Source organism: Lepisma saccharinum, chromosome 25 (genome assembly GCF_977018435.1).
Source record: "Lepisma saccharinum chromosome 25, izLepSacc3.1, whole genome shotgun sequence".
Lineage (NCBI taxonomy): Eukaryota > Metazoa > Arthropoda > Insecta > Zygentoma > Lepismatidae > Lepisma > Lepisma saccharinum.
The window spans coordinates 5,860,186-5,879,775 of NC_139253.1; the positions used below are offsets into that span (position 1 = coordinate 5,860,186).

General features: G+C 37.5%; 1 protein-coding gene across 1 annotated transcript in view; it reads right to left on the bottom strand.

Annotated features, from left to right (window-relative positions):
• Positions 1-19,590, bottom strand: part of LOC145978998 (sodium-coupled monocarboxylate transporter 1-like) — a 53,051-nt gene that overhangs the window by 10,182 nt on the left and 23,279 nt on the right. The window contains exons 10-11 of the mRNA XM_083112058.1: positions 13,354-13,531; positions 12,281-12,367 (exon numbers count right to left, since the gene is read on the bottom strand). Of these exons, the coding sequence (XP_082968184.1) occupies positions 12,281-12,367; positions 13,354-13,531 (265 nt within the window). The remainder of the gene's footprint in view (positions 1-12,280; positions 12,368-13,353; positions 13,532-19,590) is intronic.

Genomic DNA, 19,590 nt, shown 5'->3' on the forward strand with positions numbered 1-19,590 from the left:
GTTGTTGTGGCTCCAGCAAAATCAACTAATTCTTCTTTTTCATTAGTGACCATCAATTCAATGTTATCTATTCTATTATGACACACAGGAAAATATAATGTTGGGGATGGAGTGTAGATGATTGGCTCCATAAATTCAGAATTAGGTTTGAATGTTGCAATGATGCCAGTTTGATTGTGAGTGCCTATGCCATTTGATTTGGTGATCATACCCTCGGCCACATTACAGTGAATATTCAGAGTCTCTATGGCTAAGAATTTAGGTATATTAATAGCAGTGTGTTTGATGGCCGGTTCAAGTTTTGTGTTGTTCTCAAAGCCTAACAGCTCTCCTATAGTACCCAGATCCACTGTTTCTGTAGCAGATACAATCTCTACTCTGTGAGTGACAGAATTTTGAGTTAAGACTATACCTCTGGGTAATTGAGCATTTAGAGTGGACAGATTATATTGCCCTGGAGTGATGACAATTTTTTGATCCCCTACTGCAATTTTGTTGTTGTGGTGAGTAATATTAGGGATCAAGTACATGCCATAAAATGCTCTGAGAGCTATTGTTTTGGGATACACTATATCATCATGTAATTTGAGTTTCAATATTGAATTTTGGCTGGTGAGATGGAATACCCCCATGATGTTTTAAATACCAGAAAGCCTTTTGAAAATTTTCAATTGATGGTTTATTTATTTGAGACATATATCTAAGAACAGATAAACACAAATGTCCACAATTAACATCTTTGAAGTTTTGAACACTGGCATTATTGTAATAAAGATTAGCTGATTTTAGATATTTTATTAAATTTTCAGGTGGAACACCTCCAAATGAATCAAACACAAATGCCTCATTTTTTAAATATTTAAGATAACAAATCCAGTGAGTGCCCTGATTTTTGTACTTATCCAAATTAACAATGCCACACTCTTTGTTGAGTGGTTGTTCTGGTAAAGAATCAGACATGTACACACCTCTAAAATTTTTGATGCCCAGTGGCTTGATTAAAGCTTCAATATCTTGGTTTGTAAGCGGCTCTTATTTTTTTTAAACTTATTCATGGCTCTCTTAACACCTTTGCCTTATTTCTCCATGGCCAGGTTATGGAGCTTCAATTCATCTAATTCTGCCTTATTTTTCTTGGCATCTATTACTGTTTTTGCTATGGCAGCTGATCCCCCAGCCAAGCTCCCAACAGCCCCAAGTGCTGCTAAGATGGCCGGGATAGTAAATATGAAACCCCTCACATGTGATTTTTTCCTAGATTGCTGTAATTTTTTTAATTGGGGGGTACTAAGCAACAATTTCATACCATGGCCCTTGGCAATACAAGAGCTTTCTTTCTTGCGCTGCTTTTTGGTTAAAAGACTATCAATAGTTTTAAGAGATTTAAGACCTGCATAAGGTATTTGATACATAACACCCTTGGCCTTCATTGTAGGTTTATTATATACATATTCACAGCCCCCACCCCAGTTTTTGTTTGGTGTTCATAGCTATGGTGGTCCCCAATGCTGCTATTCTCTCACTTAAAGAAGCATCTTTGCTTACAAATCTACCAAATGCAGCCTCTTCTAATTTCTTGTCTGCAACATGTCTCTTGTCAAGATCAGAATGTATGTTGTATGCTATGTCATGGTCTCTACAAGCAGCATCTAGGGGATTAACACCAGGATCACCTCTGTTTAATCTATGGTCCAATTTTGTGCCTGGACCACAATACTGATAGCCCGGAATGTGTAGTTCAAATGGCAGCTTGTTTATAATGTCATTAACCAACCCCCGGCCCTCAGAAATATTCCAAAATTTAGGTGGTAGAGTATTAATAATTTTTATAAGATATCCAATCCCCTTAGTGTCAGTCACAATAAAATTAGACAATTTTGTGCTTATCATGTCCATAATTCCAACCTTTTCATTGTAAAAATTGTGGTTGCCAGCATTTTCCTCCCCAGCTATCACCAATAACCTATCTACAAGTTTCCTGACATCATCAACCCAGACAAATTCTTTAGGCAGGGTGTTGTATTGTTTGATTCCACTGCCTGTCTTAATTTGTGACCATATGGGCTTGATTAAATTGTTGTATTTTGCTCCACTGCTAGACTTGACTCTTTTTTGTGTGGGATCATTGTTCTGGTATAGAGCATCTGATTTTATTAATATTTCTTTGTAGTGCTCATAATCTTGATCTGTATAGCTGCCAGGCCTTTTCCTAGTTATCAGTTCCCACAATCCAGGTGTGCCGGGATATTTAACAAAAGCACCTCTTTCTCCAAGATGAGATTCTGAATATACAATTATATCATCTCCCATAAATGTTACTCTGAAATTGCCAATTCTATGTATGATGTTACCATCACGCTCTGTGTCAGCATATAAGCCAAAGACCTCATCTTTGTTGTCTTTAGGTGTGCTTAAATATTTTTGAGCAAGAAGACCCAATTCAATAGGATCCTGAGTAGCTTGAAAGTGGGGTGATTGGATAATCTAATATGTTCCTAGCAGCTACAGGTACAAGCTCTGTGATCAAATTTTGATTTTGCTCTGTAACAGTTTTGATATTTTTACCTAATTCACTAATAGCATCAATAATAGGCTGTTCTGTTTGTTTGTGTTGTTCATAAATTCCTCGGTTCTCTGATTTCCATCCCTTAAATCTTTTTACAAGATAATCTCTTAATTTAAGATCATCAATGATTGGCCTTTTCATGGTTATTTATATATGTTTCAATGTCTAGAAAATTGTTAATTTTATTTCTGTATTTGCCACTATTGGGTTTTCTTGTCATATCAATTGTGACAAACCCATAACTGTCCTGGTTCCAGCACCTACTGCAAAACTTGGAAAAATTATTGTAGCTCAAGTCCCCACCTACATATTCATCATGTATGTGTTTGAGGTTGGTATGATCTTGATGAAACACACATATAAAATTGCTCTTGTCTCGGATCAGCTGCTTCGGAATTTTAGAAAAAGTCTGTGCCAGGTAGAAACAATCAATGTTTTTGTGTCGGCCCTGTGTAAAGAAATTTCTAACCTTGTTTTGATTATCCAGTATAATGTCATCAAACACAACAACAGAATTATCGAGACATTCATGGAGTGGCTTAACATCTGGTTCAAAAGTGGCAATATCCAATCCATCATATAGCTTCATCAGCTGCTGATATTTTAATTGTTCCAAGCTCTTAGAGAAGACATACAAGTGCTTGTTTTTCCAGTCTAACCAGTTGGGTGCCAATAAAAAATTATCAATCATTAGTGTAGTTTTACCACAAGCTGATGGCCCAACAATAAGACATCTAATATTTTCAGGCAGCAACTTGCCATTTCTCTTAATCTGCTGTTCAGGTTCTGGCAGCCTTTTTATAACATCCCAGGTGTTCATATTATCACTTTGTCTGCATCGATCCAGCTGTGTTCTGGAAGTCCTAGCCATTTGACAAATAACTTGTTGCCTTTTCTGCGGATGATTTTTTCTATGAGATATGTGTCAGGCTGTTTAGTTTTGCTGAGTTCATCTTCATAGAATCGGCCTTTGAGAATTTCTCCTCGGTGGTCTTTTATTATATATGTGTTAAGGGTCCCAGGTTTAACTTGAACCACTGTAAATAATTCAGTGCTCCAGTTTCTTGTAAAGCCTCTTTTGAATAAGTGCTTATATTTGCTGATTCTTACTTGATCACCCACCTTGTATTTGGCTTTTCTTGTTGTTGGCTGGTATCTAGGATAATAAACAGTCCTGATCAATTTTTGCTCATCAGATGAAGTTACTTCAGAGGGTTTCATGTTGATTTTGGAATGGACCGAGTTGTTATATTTATGTAGAAGTTCTGGAAGAATATTAAGCCATTTATAATTACCTTGAAGTGTAAATTGTTTATACATAAGATTTTTTAGGGTTTTGTTGAATCTCTTTACAATTGAGGCCTTGAGATCACTGTAACTCGAATAATGTTGTATTGACTGGCTTTTAATAAATTGTTGGAACACAGAATTATAAAATTCTTTGCCATTATCTGTTTGCAAATAGCGCGGTGATCTTCCACTCTGATTGATGATTGTCCTGAAGGCTTCTGTAACACATTTTCCAGTCTTGGATTTGAGTGGCACAGCCCAGGCAAATTTTGAAAATGTATCTATGACAGTGAGTAGATACTTGTAGCCCTTGTTGATTTTGTCTAAGTTTTTCAGCTGTCCACTTGCCATCTCAATCAAGTCGCACTGCCATAAATCATCTATGCCTTTTGTGACTACTGGCAGCCTCTTATAATTATGTCTGGCTTGTCTGTGTAATTCATCAACAATAATTTGTCTAGACATAATATGAAAACAAGAATATTGCAACTATGGGGTGTTCAGCAGCTGATACTACAGGATTTTCTAAATATAATTTGTCTCCTATTTGTATATGAAATTCCAGAGAGCCATCATCTTCAGCATAAGATGTTTCTAATGTATTGGGATCTGTAAAATCCTCTAACTCTACACTGGTGATTTTTGGTTTGTTGTCAGCATTTGTTATTGATAAGGTGGGGTAGTGGTGTGCCTGTGGTTGAAGCCAATATTTGATCTTGATTGGTCTCAGTGTGCCCCCAACAAAAAACTGGTAATAAAATTGTGCAGGGGACAGCATATATATTTTGCCACCTGGTGTAAATGGTGAATCATATTCTTTGTTGGGGATGCTGTACAATTCAAGAATTACTGTATGTTTAGGATTCTCGATTATGCCTGTTATTTCTTTTTCTGCTGTAAGCAATCTACTTGTTACAGATTCAAGGTGCTCATTGATAGTCCTAACAACATCATCATGGCCTGGCTTGATCTTTATGTCCACAACAAGTTTCTTGTACTGTTGCACAATGTCTTGAAGCTGGGTGGCAAAAACAGACAAAGCATTTGCTTGATTGGATTCCATGGTCCCTAGCTGTTGCTTGATATTAGCTACAATTTGCTGTAAATTTTCAACAACTGCCAATTTTGAATTTTGAGCAGTAAGATCATGGACTTGTCTTCTGATATCCTCAAACAGGGCATGCAGTTCATTAATATGTTGATTAGTTGGTAGAGTGGCCACTGTCTGAGTAAGTTGTTTGATCTCTGTCTGGATATTCTTGATATCTTCTGATTTCAATATGCGATTCACAGCTCTCTTAATATTTTTAAGTTCCTGTGATGTAGGCAGATTTGATACAGTATTTTGCAAAGATTCAAGTGCCAATTTTACATCATTTAATTCAGAAGCATCAGCCACACCACGCATAGCATTTTGGAGCAGGGCTATATCTGCCTGAGTGGGTGTTGATTGTTGTAAAATTTCAAGTTTTGTTTGGATATCATCGATCAAGAGATGAAAATGAGATAGCTCAGATTCCGTGTTGAGGTTTTCAAGCTTTGTGATCTGTTGCTGGACACTGACAAGTGTGTCTACAATACCAGGCAGGCGGGATTCTTGTACATTTGTCAAATCACTTTGCACTGCTGCTATTGTACCCTCAAGATGGGTTATGGTACTTTGAATTTTTCCAAAATCTTCATATGTTTCAAGTTGCAGCTTAATATTGGCAACACTCCGAGTTATTGCACTCAAAGCATCAGAAGATGGCAAGTTGTTCATAAAATTTTCAAGTGTCTCAATTTTTTCTTTAACCTCGGCTATGGCATTGTTCATTGGTCCAGATTAGGTATCTGTAATGATTGAATCTGTTCCTTTAGAGTGGAAATCACTAGATCAAAATCTTCTTGTGATTTTATGCTTTTGACAATTGTTTGGAGCTGTGTCTGGACATTATTTATCTGCTCTTCCAATTGCTGTTTCAATTGCTCAGAGTTGGTGGCCTGGGTCTTAAATTTGGCTTGAAGAGCTGCTACAGCCTCTTCTAAACTTTGAAAATTATCTAATGTGGCCAAATCAGTATATTTTTGAAGCAGCAATTTGAGTTCAGAATCAATTTTAAAAAGAGGGTCCATGCATTGTGATTGCAAATTTGTAATTTCTAGTTGAAGACTGGCATTGAGTGTGGTTTGTAAAGCTTGTAAATCACTTCTTAATTTCTTGACTCTGACATCAAGCATCAGAATCTCATCACTGTGATCTTCATGCCTTGTATGGCCAAATATATCATTAGGCATTTTGTTTTAGTGGTTATTTATTATTGAATATCTGATTCTTAATTCTATAAAAAAAGGTATAAGCTTGTCATATGATCCCGGGACCTCAATATATAAGCAGTCACCAGCAGAAACAGTATATACAGTGCCAGAAATCATGTTTGAGTGCTTAATTCTATAAATATTTCTCCCTACTGAAATCTTGACATTACCCTCAGGGGTTGTAATAAATTGCAATTGACCACCTACAGGTAATTGGTAATAATTTAAATTATTGTTAAATATGTACAATGTTTTACCTGTTTCATCATCAACATCTGTAAGTATGCTGTTCAGATGAATAATTAACAAAGCACTTAGTTTAGATATTATATCAGAAGAGGGTTGTGGTGTTGGCAGGTCCACAATAGCCTGTTTTTTGAACCCAAATAAGTTCATAGGCATGTTTATTTATTTCAAATCATGCTCTGTAATTGGGCATTGTTTGCCACTTTTCAAATCACAATGACCCCATTGTAGAGTATGTATGCCACATGATAAAATGCATCTCTTATCATCATGTGGGTCCAGAGCCACTTTTCTTACAATATTGCTAGTCAACAAGTGATCCACACTCTGAATTCTATTTTCTGATGTTCTGATTGTGCTACATGATTTGAGGCAATTTTTGTAATCTTCAAATTCAAGCTCTTTGTCTACAGTCACTCTGCCAATGCCCTTGGCCTTTTTGGCAACAGCGCCACTACATGTTTCAAAACTGTACATCTTGGCCCTTAACCCAGCAAATGCCACAATAACATCACCAAGTGTCTCATCTTTTAACTTGCCAGGCACCTTTTTGTTGTGGTGTTGAATCTCTGTATGTTCACTGGTATCAAAATATTTAAACAATTCAGGCTGTGTTATATCTTGATAAACATCTTCTTTGAATATCAAGAACAAAACTATCTGTGTCCATGTACATCAGTTTTACACGATCCTTATAAAAAGACTTCAACACATCATAATACAATTTTAACATGTGTAATTTGGCCAATTCCAATATCACAGCCCCTACATAAATAGGCTTATCAAACTTAATCTTTGTTTTTTTCATGTTGAAAAGTGCCATATTCTCATCATAAATTCTTCTGTAATTGAAGTTGGGCTTTGCTATCAATTTTTTGCTCCGGCTGGGGTCAGTAATTATTTTAACATCAATATGTTTTCTGACATTTTCAATAGTTTTGCCATACACTGAATTGACCATCAATTTAAACAAGGTCTTATCAAATTGGCTCTTTGCAGATGTTCGAAGCTCTGTGTTTGTATCAATATATGGCTTCAACCATCTTGAGTGCCTGAACCTCAAAACTTTTCCAACTTTGATCACTTGAACACCATGATTCATCAGGAACTGGAGGTTATTGTAATATATGACATAATCCTGTTTTGGCTGCAGAGTCATCATCAATTTCTTCTGTTTAGAGCCAGGTGAACACTTAACCTCAGGAATTGGGGGCAGATCAGAAAATGTGTTGTGTAAATCATCAGGAATTGTCAGATCAACCTCTAAGAACAGGCCATAGTGACTGTCATCAAAATCCTTAAGATTTTCAATATTGAAATCTTCAACCCATTCAAGCCCTGCATATGGCAGTTTTTTCATCATACCATAACCATAGAGGCTGTTGGCATCTACATACAGTATATAATTTGATGGCAGTGCTGGATCATAATCAGGAATATATTTGTTATTTGCTCTGGCATATCTCTGAGAACATTGCACCATGCCTCCTCTTATACATTGTTCCATAAACAGATACATATCTTGATCTTGGATCAGATCCAACTGCATTTTAGTGTTTAAAAACATTGCAGACCATGCTAGGCCCGGAGCACTGTAAAAATACATTGGATCCAGCTTATAATTTTGCATGGAAGATTTTTTAAATGCCTGAAGTATATCAGCTAAGAGAGTGACATCAAGTTTTAAATAAGCCTTGTGATAATCACCAAATGTCTGGCATTTTAAATTGTTCCACATCAACTGGGCATGGTGATAATCTTCATCAGTGATTCCAGATCCTCTGATTTTGCTGTAAAACTCTTGTTGTGGTGGCAGAGAACACTCATCAAATTTAGAAAAATCTGTAACATAATCATATGGATATACACCCTTCCGCCTAATTAATTTCAGCTCCTGATTTGGAAACAAAGCACATGTGATTTTGAATTGATCATCAGATAATTGACTGGCCAGTGTAGCCAGGCTAGAAGACAGAATTCTGTAGGAATCAAGAAATCTTAAGTGAATAGGAACACCATTAACTTTAATTATTTTGCTAATGGCAATATATTTCTCATTATTTTCAGCTAAAATATTTAAATTCTGCTTGTCAAACCCCTCGTACCTGATCAAATGATGAAAATCATAATTGGATGCACCATGGCAAAATATAGGGACAAAATTTGGTCTTTGGATCTTAATATTACAGCTATTACACAGGGCCATTAAGAATTTACCATCTGTATGAGAATGGTGTTTCACCTTGATATTTGCATCTGAAAATTCAGAATCACATACCGGGCATTTTTCTGCATTGTTGAAATCTTCAATCTGTTTCTCTGTTAAAGGCAACATGGGTTTTGATTTTAATAAGACATTAGATGCTATGTTATGGCACTCATTTTCTATTCTATGTGCAAATTTTTTGATGGCATCTGCTCCCATGTATAAATCTTCTTTACTAACAACCCCATCCTGTACAACCACATAATAAAAACTAGAAGGTTCATGTAGCTGGTATGATGTAATTGAAGATTCATCAGGATCTGGGCTACAGAATGCAAGGGGTTTGAGGTTTGATTCAAAATCACAGACTATATATGCTGGGTGTTCCAACAAGGCTTCAAATTTTTTGAATTTGGCATTTTCATTTGGATTAGACATAAGCATATGAACAGGTTTATGGTTGCCACAGTATTTCAGATGCTCAATTAACTTGTTTTTGGCAATTTCTGCATTCTCTTCCCGAACCCCATTCACCATTTTTCTACCATCAAATACAATTGAACATCTTCTGCACAACTTGAATATTGTATTGGATTTGTCTAGTTGTGTTCTCACTAAAGCTTCAAGAATATGTATCAGAGTATAATGGCGTGTAGCATCCCCTTCAATTAAGAGCAGATCAATCGGAACAGCAGAATCATCATCAAATGTACTGATTCTGAGAGGTGCTATCAAGCAATTGCCACGGCCAGTAGAACAAATAAATACATTAATAGATAATTGTTTACCATTGATATTCCGGGCCTTTTTTTCAAATTTATCAATATTCTGAACAGACATTGGATATTCTAAACCCTCCATTGCTTCATCAAAATCATTTTCATGCTGTTTATAATAACTTATTCTCTCAGGATCCCTTGAAACTGGATACAAAGCAGCTAAAATACACCACAAAAAGCATTTCTCATCATTATTTTCTATGTTAACCACGGCTCTTTTGTTTTTAATATTGGCAGGTAATGGCATATAAGTGGAACCTTGTAATGGGCTGAATTCAGAAATATTAACATATAACTTGTGTGGAGATCCGCATAGGCTCCATCCAGACTCTTTTGCTGCAAATTCAGAGTGTTTAATATTCAATTGATCTATCAAACTGCTTATTATTTTGTCTGAATTTGCATTTGAATATATAGGTACAGTTTCTGTTATGTGGGGCTGTGTAAATTTTGTGCCATTTGGCTTCTTATATTGTGTAAACAATTTGAGGAACAGCTTATAAGAGCCATTTTGTGCATTTAGAATTGCCTGCACATCAGGATTTACACTGTTCAAAAAATTCTTAATGTCACATTTTGGCTCTGATACAAACCGGTGATCCCTAAGTTGGCCATTAAAACTGCTATGGATAGGTGGTGCATAGCGTGGCTGCTTTGCTGGTCCAGCATTAACAGGTGTTTCATGCTTCCTTTTCAGACCAGATGTAGATGGTTGTGGGGGCAATGTTGATGACTGTGCAGAACAAGTACCTTTATGTTTATATGTGAAATATTCCAGACTATATTTTCTATGGCATTTTGGGCATATTTTTGTGGGAGTTCTGCATTTGTCTGGATTACAATTCTTTTGATGCTTAGCCCAATTGGGGCTGGATATATTCTTATTGCATTGATTACAATATTTTTGATTTGGCATTTTTTGTTGTTGGTTTATTATATATATTTCTTGGGGTTCAAATCAAAATTCTATACTTAATAAAAAATATCAGTTGGGTTCAGCAGTGTGTTTTGTGTGTGTGTGTGTGTGTGTGTGTGTGTATGTGTGTTAATATTTTTGGCTTTGCTATTTATATAAAATTTCTTGGGGTCCAAATCAAAACTTTATACTTAATAAACCTATGACAGGTTGTTAAAAATTCTGTATATTAAATCAAATAGATTTCTAATTCAATTTATACAAATCTGCAATATTTTTGTGTTTAAAAAATATAAGCAGCACTGCAACAACACATCCTTACTCTTCAACAACTCTCACAATACTGGCTGATATGCAATGCAAAATCTCTTTATATAGCCTAAGCACAGACCGCATTGAAAACATCTGAAACAATAAGCCAATCAGAATATAACACATCATCACATTATGTCATAACCAACCAATCAGAAAACAACACATGTCTAATAATTTATTGCTTAATATTGGGTAATAATTTGTTGCAAAACATGATGCAATATAAATAAACCAGAAATAGGCCACAAGTGGACCGGAAGTAGGCAAACCGGAAGTGGACCGGAAGTGGACCGGAAGTGAACCGGAAGTAGAACGGAAGTGAGCCGGAAGTGGACCGGAAGTGGACCGGAAGTAAATGTGTGTGTGTGTGTGTGTGTGTGTGTGTGTGTGTGTGTGTTAATACGTTTGGCCTAGTTTTAAGTGTAGCCAAAAAAAAATATCAAGAGGGGCATATTTTTAACAAATTTATGGACAACAATCTCACAGAAGTGCCTTTTATAAGTGTAGGCAAATCAATCTGAGGGGTGTCATACTTTCACGGGAAATTCCCGAGGGCATTTTTACAAAAATCTTGGATTAGACAGGGTTCCACACTTGAGCAAAAAGCTCATATGGGCATGTTGAGCTTGTTTTAAATGTAGCCAAATCTGCCTGAGGGGGGTTCATACTTTCTCGCGCCAATAATACCACAAAACACACTATTCTTATTATATTCTCGTCCCGGCCTTAGGAATTTCTAGCTAGGGTTCTGTAATTTTCGATCTTAAGTTGTGTAAGACTTTGTGTTAAACACCCAAATTGTGGGTTATTAAAATCTTGTTCTTGAACCACAAACAATGTTTAAATACATATTTATATAATTATGACACTTGAGATTGCTAGCTGTCCGTTATTTCAAAAATTTGAACTATTAAAAAGATATATGGATAGTTTAACAGACTATTGTATTAAAAAAATGAATTATTATGTATTTACCCAAAATATTTTGAGCCGGACCCTGTGGCCGAGTGGTTAGCACATCGAGCTGCGACGCCAAGGGTTCGAATCCCTGTCGGGCTTGGTTGTTTGTGAATGTCCATTCATCAATTTCATCATTTCATCACTCATCCCCATCTTCGCAAATTAGCCAAGAGGCACAAAACGCGAAGTAAAATAAGCTAACTCAATCAATCAAAATATTTTGAGGGGTAATGCATCCACGGTCTAGCTGGGGGATGGAAACCTCGGTTTAAGGAGGACGAGCAGATCAAGTTTCGTATTCAATAAAGCTTTAAAAAACGTTACTTTTAGTAGATACAGTATCGTAATTAAATACTTCATGTGGATTACCTCATGATTTGGGGTGGAATTGCGGCATTGGCCTTTGGGGGGATGGGCACCCCTGCCCGATAGTTCAATCAGGTGTCAAAAGTAACTAACAATACACATTCATTCCACTTCCCTCCCTCCCCCTTCTCTCTCTCTCTCTCTCTCTCTCTCCTACTTTTAATATCTTTTGTTTGTTGCAATTGCATATGTGACTACGAATTGACACTGATTGTATGTGATAGAAAATTTAGCTACACAGCTTGAATTTACATACGAATATTTTGTACTCGCTAATACACGGTTGCACGCCAGTAAAAACTTTAAAGAGAATCAAATGCAATTCAATTTGTACTCACCGTTGAGTTGCACCAAGGATAGAACATCCCTAAGGTAAACATTGAACAGATTCCCGAAGTAACAATGCTTGTTATGCCCCAACTCATCTGAAAATACACATAATATTTTTATCCAATGACAGAAATGTGCAAATATTGAGTACACAATATAGAAATGAAAAAAAAAATGGTTACTAAATATAGTAGATATTTGTGGATTAACAATTTTTCTCTGTATGTGTAAAACTAACTATGTCGATCTCCGTGGAGGAGTGGTTAGCACAGCGCACTGTGACGTCAGGGGTCCCGGATTCGAACTCCGGCATCAGCCACGGCTCATGAACTGACATATGAATTGGAGTGGGTGTTCCGTGTAACCTTCAAAGCAGGGATGTCAACCACGAAAACGAAATCATTCCGAAGCAACCGAACGCCACCGCTCTGTAGTTGGGCGTGTTGTCTCCTTAATAAAATAACTTCCTATTTCCTTAAGTCTCTGCTGTTTATTCTCCACATTCGTTTACAAAACAAGGAGACAATGCTTCTTTCGTAGTCCTCACGGGAAAACTGAACAGCTACGCTGTTTTGAGAGAGAAAGGACAACAATGCAATGAACAATGTACAGATAATCTTGAACTTGACGTGTCATGTCAGATGCTTGTATCTTTTGAAGTAGAGCGATTTTCTCCTGAGTGTAAAAATATTATTGCGTAAATCAGGAGTATACAGCTTGAAAATTTGAGGTATCATGTTGTAATCAAGTGCTGTCATGATAGGTAAGGAATGTAATTTTCATTTCTTTTATAAAGCAGCAGTGTAAATAAGAGTGTGTGGAAGAATTCAGAACTATAACTTTGACGTTTATTACAAGGTCAAGGTTAAATCGTATGAGATGAAAAAAGAAAAAAAATCTATTTACATGTTGTGTTTTTGCGGCAACTCAAAGAAAAAAAGTGCATATTTGCATGCATATTTTAAGTGCATGACTATTTGGCCAACTTGGACTAAATTCATCAGACCATAGACATTAATTTATCACATCACGCAACAACGGAGAAAGTTTATAATTTTTTTGTGTAATAAAGAATATGTACCTGCAATAAGGTCCCCATTCTTTCAACCAGAAATATTAGAGCAAATCCTATCAATCCATAGAGCACTGATAGCCACTTGGCCAGTAGCAACTCCTTCTCGTCAGACAGCTTCCAATTTGGCATTACGAAGTCTTTGACGGTGACGGTGGCCATGGAGTTAAGTTGCGTTGACACAGTGCTAGGAAACAGAATGAAAAGTATAGGAATTTATTTCATGTATGCCTAAGTTTATTTCAAATTAGATTAGTTAGATAGCGCTGTCCTCCCAGCGTAGGGATGTTAATTCATTGAAGATCAGGCACACACAGGAAATGTACTACGTAGAAATTTTCAATGAAAATGCACTAACATCTCTACGCTGGGAGGAACCAGGCAATGTCGAAGTGTACTGTGTTTCAAAGGCAACAGATCCCATTGCGGTAGCACTGACAGAGACGATTCCACACATGTAAAACAGCGACAGCGAGAGATCAAGCGAGGCCAGGCCAGGCTGGCTCAGTAGTTAGAGAAATCGTACGGTATGCCAGAGACCCAGGTTCGAGTCTTGGCCGAGCCTGCATTTTTCGCTGAAAATTTCTACGTAGCACATCTCCTGTGTGTGCCTAATCTTAAATAATAATACCTAGGGGCATGCATATTTCGTTTTTGACGAAAAAACAAAATTTGAAAAAAAACAAAACAACATTGTAGTGTTAATTTTTCATGTTTTTGAAAGGTGTGAGATGCATTTTGTGGCCATGTATTGTCACGAAATAATGCGAAATGAACTGCAAAAAGCGAAATTAACTCTTAAACACGAAATTCAGGGTTTATTCACCGACGCGACACCTTCAGAGGTCTGAATTATCCTGGGAGTTATGCGATTCCCGGAAAATTGATTAATTCTGCTGTTAATATTGGAGAAGCAAAAATGGACCCCTTTACACAGAAATAAACTTAATACTCTGATAACTACATAAATGTGCTTAGAAGTGAAATGTTAATTCTGTGGAATAAGTGTAGTTTTTAAATCGAATTTAGGATTATATTCACAATTTTAAAACCAGAATGTACTTTTATGTACAACTTTTCATCCAATTTTTCACCGCTATAACACCGATATTTTATTTTCTTTACAGCTTTTGAACCCGAAATTGACTCCATTTTTGTACTGAAATGTTGCTCTTTTATTTACCAAAAATATGTGCCTCTAATAATACTAACTCTTAACAATTTGTGGGACTAGCCGTAAAACAGTTGCTTTGTGAGGTACAGCAGAAACAGGGCATTTTCCTTGGAAAACCTCTTGCACATGAGTGTAAGAATGAGTAGTAAAATACTCTTCAGCAATGCACACGCGCTGCTCCAAAGAATACGCCATGCTGAATCAATTAAAAGAATAGGCATAGTAGCGTCGAAAGTGAGCGAAGAGAATTCAGTGTAACCAGAGGCAGACTATACCTGCCGCAAAATTAGTTTGGTATTGAGAGCTGAAGGAACACGCGTCACGGTGTTGCCATATCATGCGGTACGGTACGGTACGCAGGGCAGCCGTCTGACGCTGTGTCGAGGAAAACGTGTTATGAAAAGGAACAATGATGAAATGTGTTATTGTTTTTCGAGGAAAACGAAATAACAATGATGACAACAATGATGAATGTGTTATTGTTTTCTCTCTTCATTTCCATCTCCCTTACAACATGAACGAATTAACGAAACGAGCATTGTTTACAGGTTACCTTTTCAATCCATTCTGTATATACACTTTCAATAATCATTTCTTTCCGAAGTCCCCGTTAAAGTCTGCCCGTCTTTCAATTATACCGCAACTGAGTTGGTGGGGCGTCTGACTTTCACGTGTGAGACCCGCGGTGGTTTGTGGAACTTTTTCAAATATCCCGAGCGGCTCCGGGGTCGACTCAGCCCAAGTGAGTACCTGGGGCAAACCTGCGGTAAAGGCGGTTGGTGAACCACATCACCTCCATAATATGGCCTAGGTCGAGGTCGAGGTCGAGAATGTGTGGAGCTTTACCTCCACATCCCCATATGCCTACATACTTTACTTTATTTTGCGTCCATTATTTTTTTTTTGTATGAGAATCCCAGATATTTTATGACTGTCCTTAAAGATGTTTCCCCACCTTGAAAAAATGCCGAATCTTTCAACGAAACTCGCAGTTTCCCAACAGTGGGATAATCTTTCCTCCTATAATAAGAGTTGCTGAAAGGTATCTAAATTTGTCACGCGTTTATTGATATTCCTCTTCTTTCCTGGGGTTTCCAATTTTGAAGCCTCGCATTTATTTATTTATTTATTTATTTATTTCTACCACATTATATTTTTCTTTCCCTATGGTAACAATAGTGTTCTTAGACAGGCCGAAAGCAGCAGCAGTCCTGTCCAGAACTTTATTTACAGAAATGATTGGACCCCCATTGTTTTTCTCTTGCTCAAATTATTTGCGCTCAGAACAAACCATCTCCCGCGTTTGTCCTTTGAGAAGAATTCCTTTTTCTTTTAGTGCATGGCCTCTTTGGTACATTGTCATATGGAGTATTGCCTCCTGTGCTTGACGTTCTTCACACAAGCTCACGACACACTCAAGAACACAGAAAATTATGTACAAAATATAACAACTAAAACAACACGCTATATACAACAAAGAATGCTCTAAATTCAATAAACACAAAACAACGGACCGGTTAAAATATCACAGCAACGCAACAAACAAACAACACGTCCTCTCCCAACAACATGAAATCTGATCGCAGGAAGAATCGCCCGACAAGCGGCAACACCGAGATAAATGTTTTCTGTTGCTAGGTAACCAGGGCTTGGGTGAAGCACTGGGAAGATTTTGATTGGCTCGCATGCCAGCATCCCACCCTCCCGCAGTGCCGTAGACCCGATTTCAACACGTGCTTCCCAAGCGTCAATACCAAACTAATTTTGCGGCAGGTATAGGATTCTATCAAGAGTCCAATTTCGGCACAAAATCTTGGTTTATGATTTTTCACGTAAATGTATAGCCAATATTCAGGCACATGTGGCGTGCGTCTGTTGATAATATTTCGACCTGCTAGCATTGCCATATATGTCCAAAAAATGGCACTTTTCACTCAACCGATAAAATCGCCAATAAAAAATGCATCAAATGTTGCACATGAGCAATATTGGTCGCTAATTATAGATTGACATGGCATCAGTCATCAGACATCTAATTATTACCCTTCGATAATTTCTTACGTATTTTCTAATTGAAAAGTGCATTTCTGGAAAAAATTTAACGCTGCCTTCCGCCAGTTATTAATTTATCTAAATTTCCTGTATGGAGAAAACTGATAATTTTAAGCATTGAAAAATATCTCAATGGATGAGACTTTATAATGCAGAAAACCGGGTGTAAATATCTCTTACGGTTTTCATGATATACATTTTCAAAGTTGGGGTTGTGCAACTTTTGAAACACTCTGTATAAGAAGCTGAGCATCACGGAATTCAAAACATCGCTAAATCATTCGAGAAAACAGGAAATGGTGTGTTGGGGAACAAAGAGTAAGAAACTCACTCTCTGGAATGTTCACAACGTTGATTTAAAAAAAGGATCATTTGCTAACTTACGCTGTAGTGCAATATGAACTTGAACCATCAAAATTTCGTACATATTACAGCACAAGATCACAGTCGCCAGGCTGAAATTTTTAGTCGCCATGGCGACCTTGCGACCGGAATTTTTCGAGCCCTGGGCATCACAAACACAAGAGAATGATAATAAACCAAACAAGGGAACGCATACAAGCGAAATACTACAGCTTCAAGGGCGCCCGCAGATTGGGGGGTTCAGGGGAGCACTTCTTACCCCCTCCCTTGAAGTAGCTGGGAAGAATCCATGTAATTCGAATGTTGAACTTTTCACTAGACACGGTGAAAATCTCGACTTCCACACACTATTCGCCCCTCAAGTAAGGGGGGGGGAGGCAGCTCCGAAAATGTAGGGGAAAAGATATCCGAAATGCTGCTGAAGTAATACATATGACCACCGACCCGACAATCAGCTTACAACGACTGAAACACGGTACACAGGTTGGTGCTTATTATTTACATTCAATTCTCATCAGTATTCGAATAGTATTCAGCAAATTAATGTTGTTTTCATTTACCAGCACAATTGAACAGTCATCATAATTCTATCTTTAGAATATATTTATAAATTAAATGATAGGGAAGGTGGGGGACTTTGCAACACTTTTCAGTTTATTTTTTTTTATTCAAAAACTGTTACAATTGGAACAAGTTACAAATATGCTATGAAATGGTACATCTTTTGGCTACTTAAGAAACAAATATGAAATTTTAATTTTGAACGTCAAATAAAAAAAGTCTGTTAATTTAAAGCAGGTCCGAGTGTTGCTATGTGCCCCATGCATGGGGTAAGTTGCAACAGTGTTTGGGATACGTTGCAACAGGGATTATGCGTGGTCTGAATGACACTATTTGCAATCAATGCACACATAATAAGGATTTCTCTCCGCGCACAGCCAATGGGACCACATTTTGCATTGTTTGCACTGCACCCAGTCTTCTTCTTCTTTGTAGGATTCTCCACACACTAAACAGTGATATTTTTTGCAAGAACTTTGGAATAATGTTTTCTTGCACATAATTTTCTTCTTGCCCTTTTCCTTTGCACTACTCTTTTTTGCATCTTCCAAAGCCTTTTTTTCAGGTGTGTCTGTTAGAATGGCACTTCGTTTACGTTTACGATTCGTCGTTTTCCTGGGTTCAGCCTTTGGGTATGGACGAACATTTTCAGGAGAGAAGGAAACTTTAGGTCTACTCACTACTGAAGACATTTGTGTGCCACTTGGACCCGGCATTTCAATTTGCGAAGGCAAATGTTCATTTTGAACATCACCTGAAGATGATTTTGTTGGCAGTGCATCGCACCTGGCAGTTTGGACTATGTCATCACTTTCAGATACGGGAGGCCTACTATCTACCTGTCGTGCTGGATTTGGTCGATCTGAAACGAAACACGACGCAAAGTCGCTTTCTTGGAATACCTCAGAATTGAAGGGAAATATTCCTGTTTGAACAAAACCTGATGTTATGTTGGTAGGGGTAACTGTATTCAAAAATGCTGTTTTAACTATCTGTGGTATGTCGTAGATTGTAAGAGTTTTTCCTGGATGATTCTTATGCCAAGAATAAATTGCTCGGCCACACACTTTCTTAAATGGACCAAAAAACACTGACATCTAACGGTTGTAGTCGATGCGAACAGTGTGGAGGAAATGACAAAAGGGTAATATTATTATTTTTGCATTCATCTAAAGCTTCACAGCTGAGATGGGAAGAGTGATTATCGATGAAAAGAAGCACAGGGGAGTTTTCGTTAGGATTCACCTGAGAAATGAAGTGTCGAATGAATTGGACAAACGTTTCCTCAATCATCCAACCTGAACCAGTAACTGCTCCAATGCAGTCTGTTGGGCCATCTCGAATGAAATGGTCCCGAAAGTTCTTACGTGGAAATATTAGCATTGGAGGTATAAAAGTCCCTTGAGCACTAACTGCCACTGCAACTGTCACAAGTTCACCTCTTTCTGCACTGCTCACTATGCCAACCTGTTTTGTTCCTTTTCGAGCTACAACCTTATTTGGTTTCATAACAGTTGTGACACCAGTTTCATCCATGTTCCAAATTCTTGAGGATGAATAATTGTTTCTGGACAGAACTTCGGAAACTTTGTCAAAAAAAATGCGCACATTTTCTTTGTTGAAACTGGCCATTCGTGCTAAAGAAGTTGATTCAGGCAAGCGCACCGAAAGATCTTTGTTTCTCTGTAGGAATCCCCTGAACCATTCAATACCAGCCATTCCGTTTACCGACCACGATGAAGGAGCACTTATATCAAACTTAACTGCACAGAGATGAGCCAATTTTCGCACTTCCTGTGGTGTTAATCCAAACATAATCTCACTGGAACGCTGCAAGTACATTTTTAAGATATTCTCCTCTTCCTCTGAAAACACTTTCCATGGTTTCGCATAACCACAACTTATGTTCTGTCCCTCACGAGGACCACTTTCTTGTAATTTCTTCTTTTGTATGTATCTTGAAAGGGTTGAATAATGAATGTTGAACTCTGCAGCCACTTGTCTTAAGCTGACATTTTTGTCATCTTCGTGTTCCAGGACTAAATTTGTTGCTCTATCCATCACATCAGGCGGTGTAGTCCCCTTTTGGGTCTTCC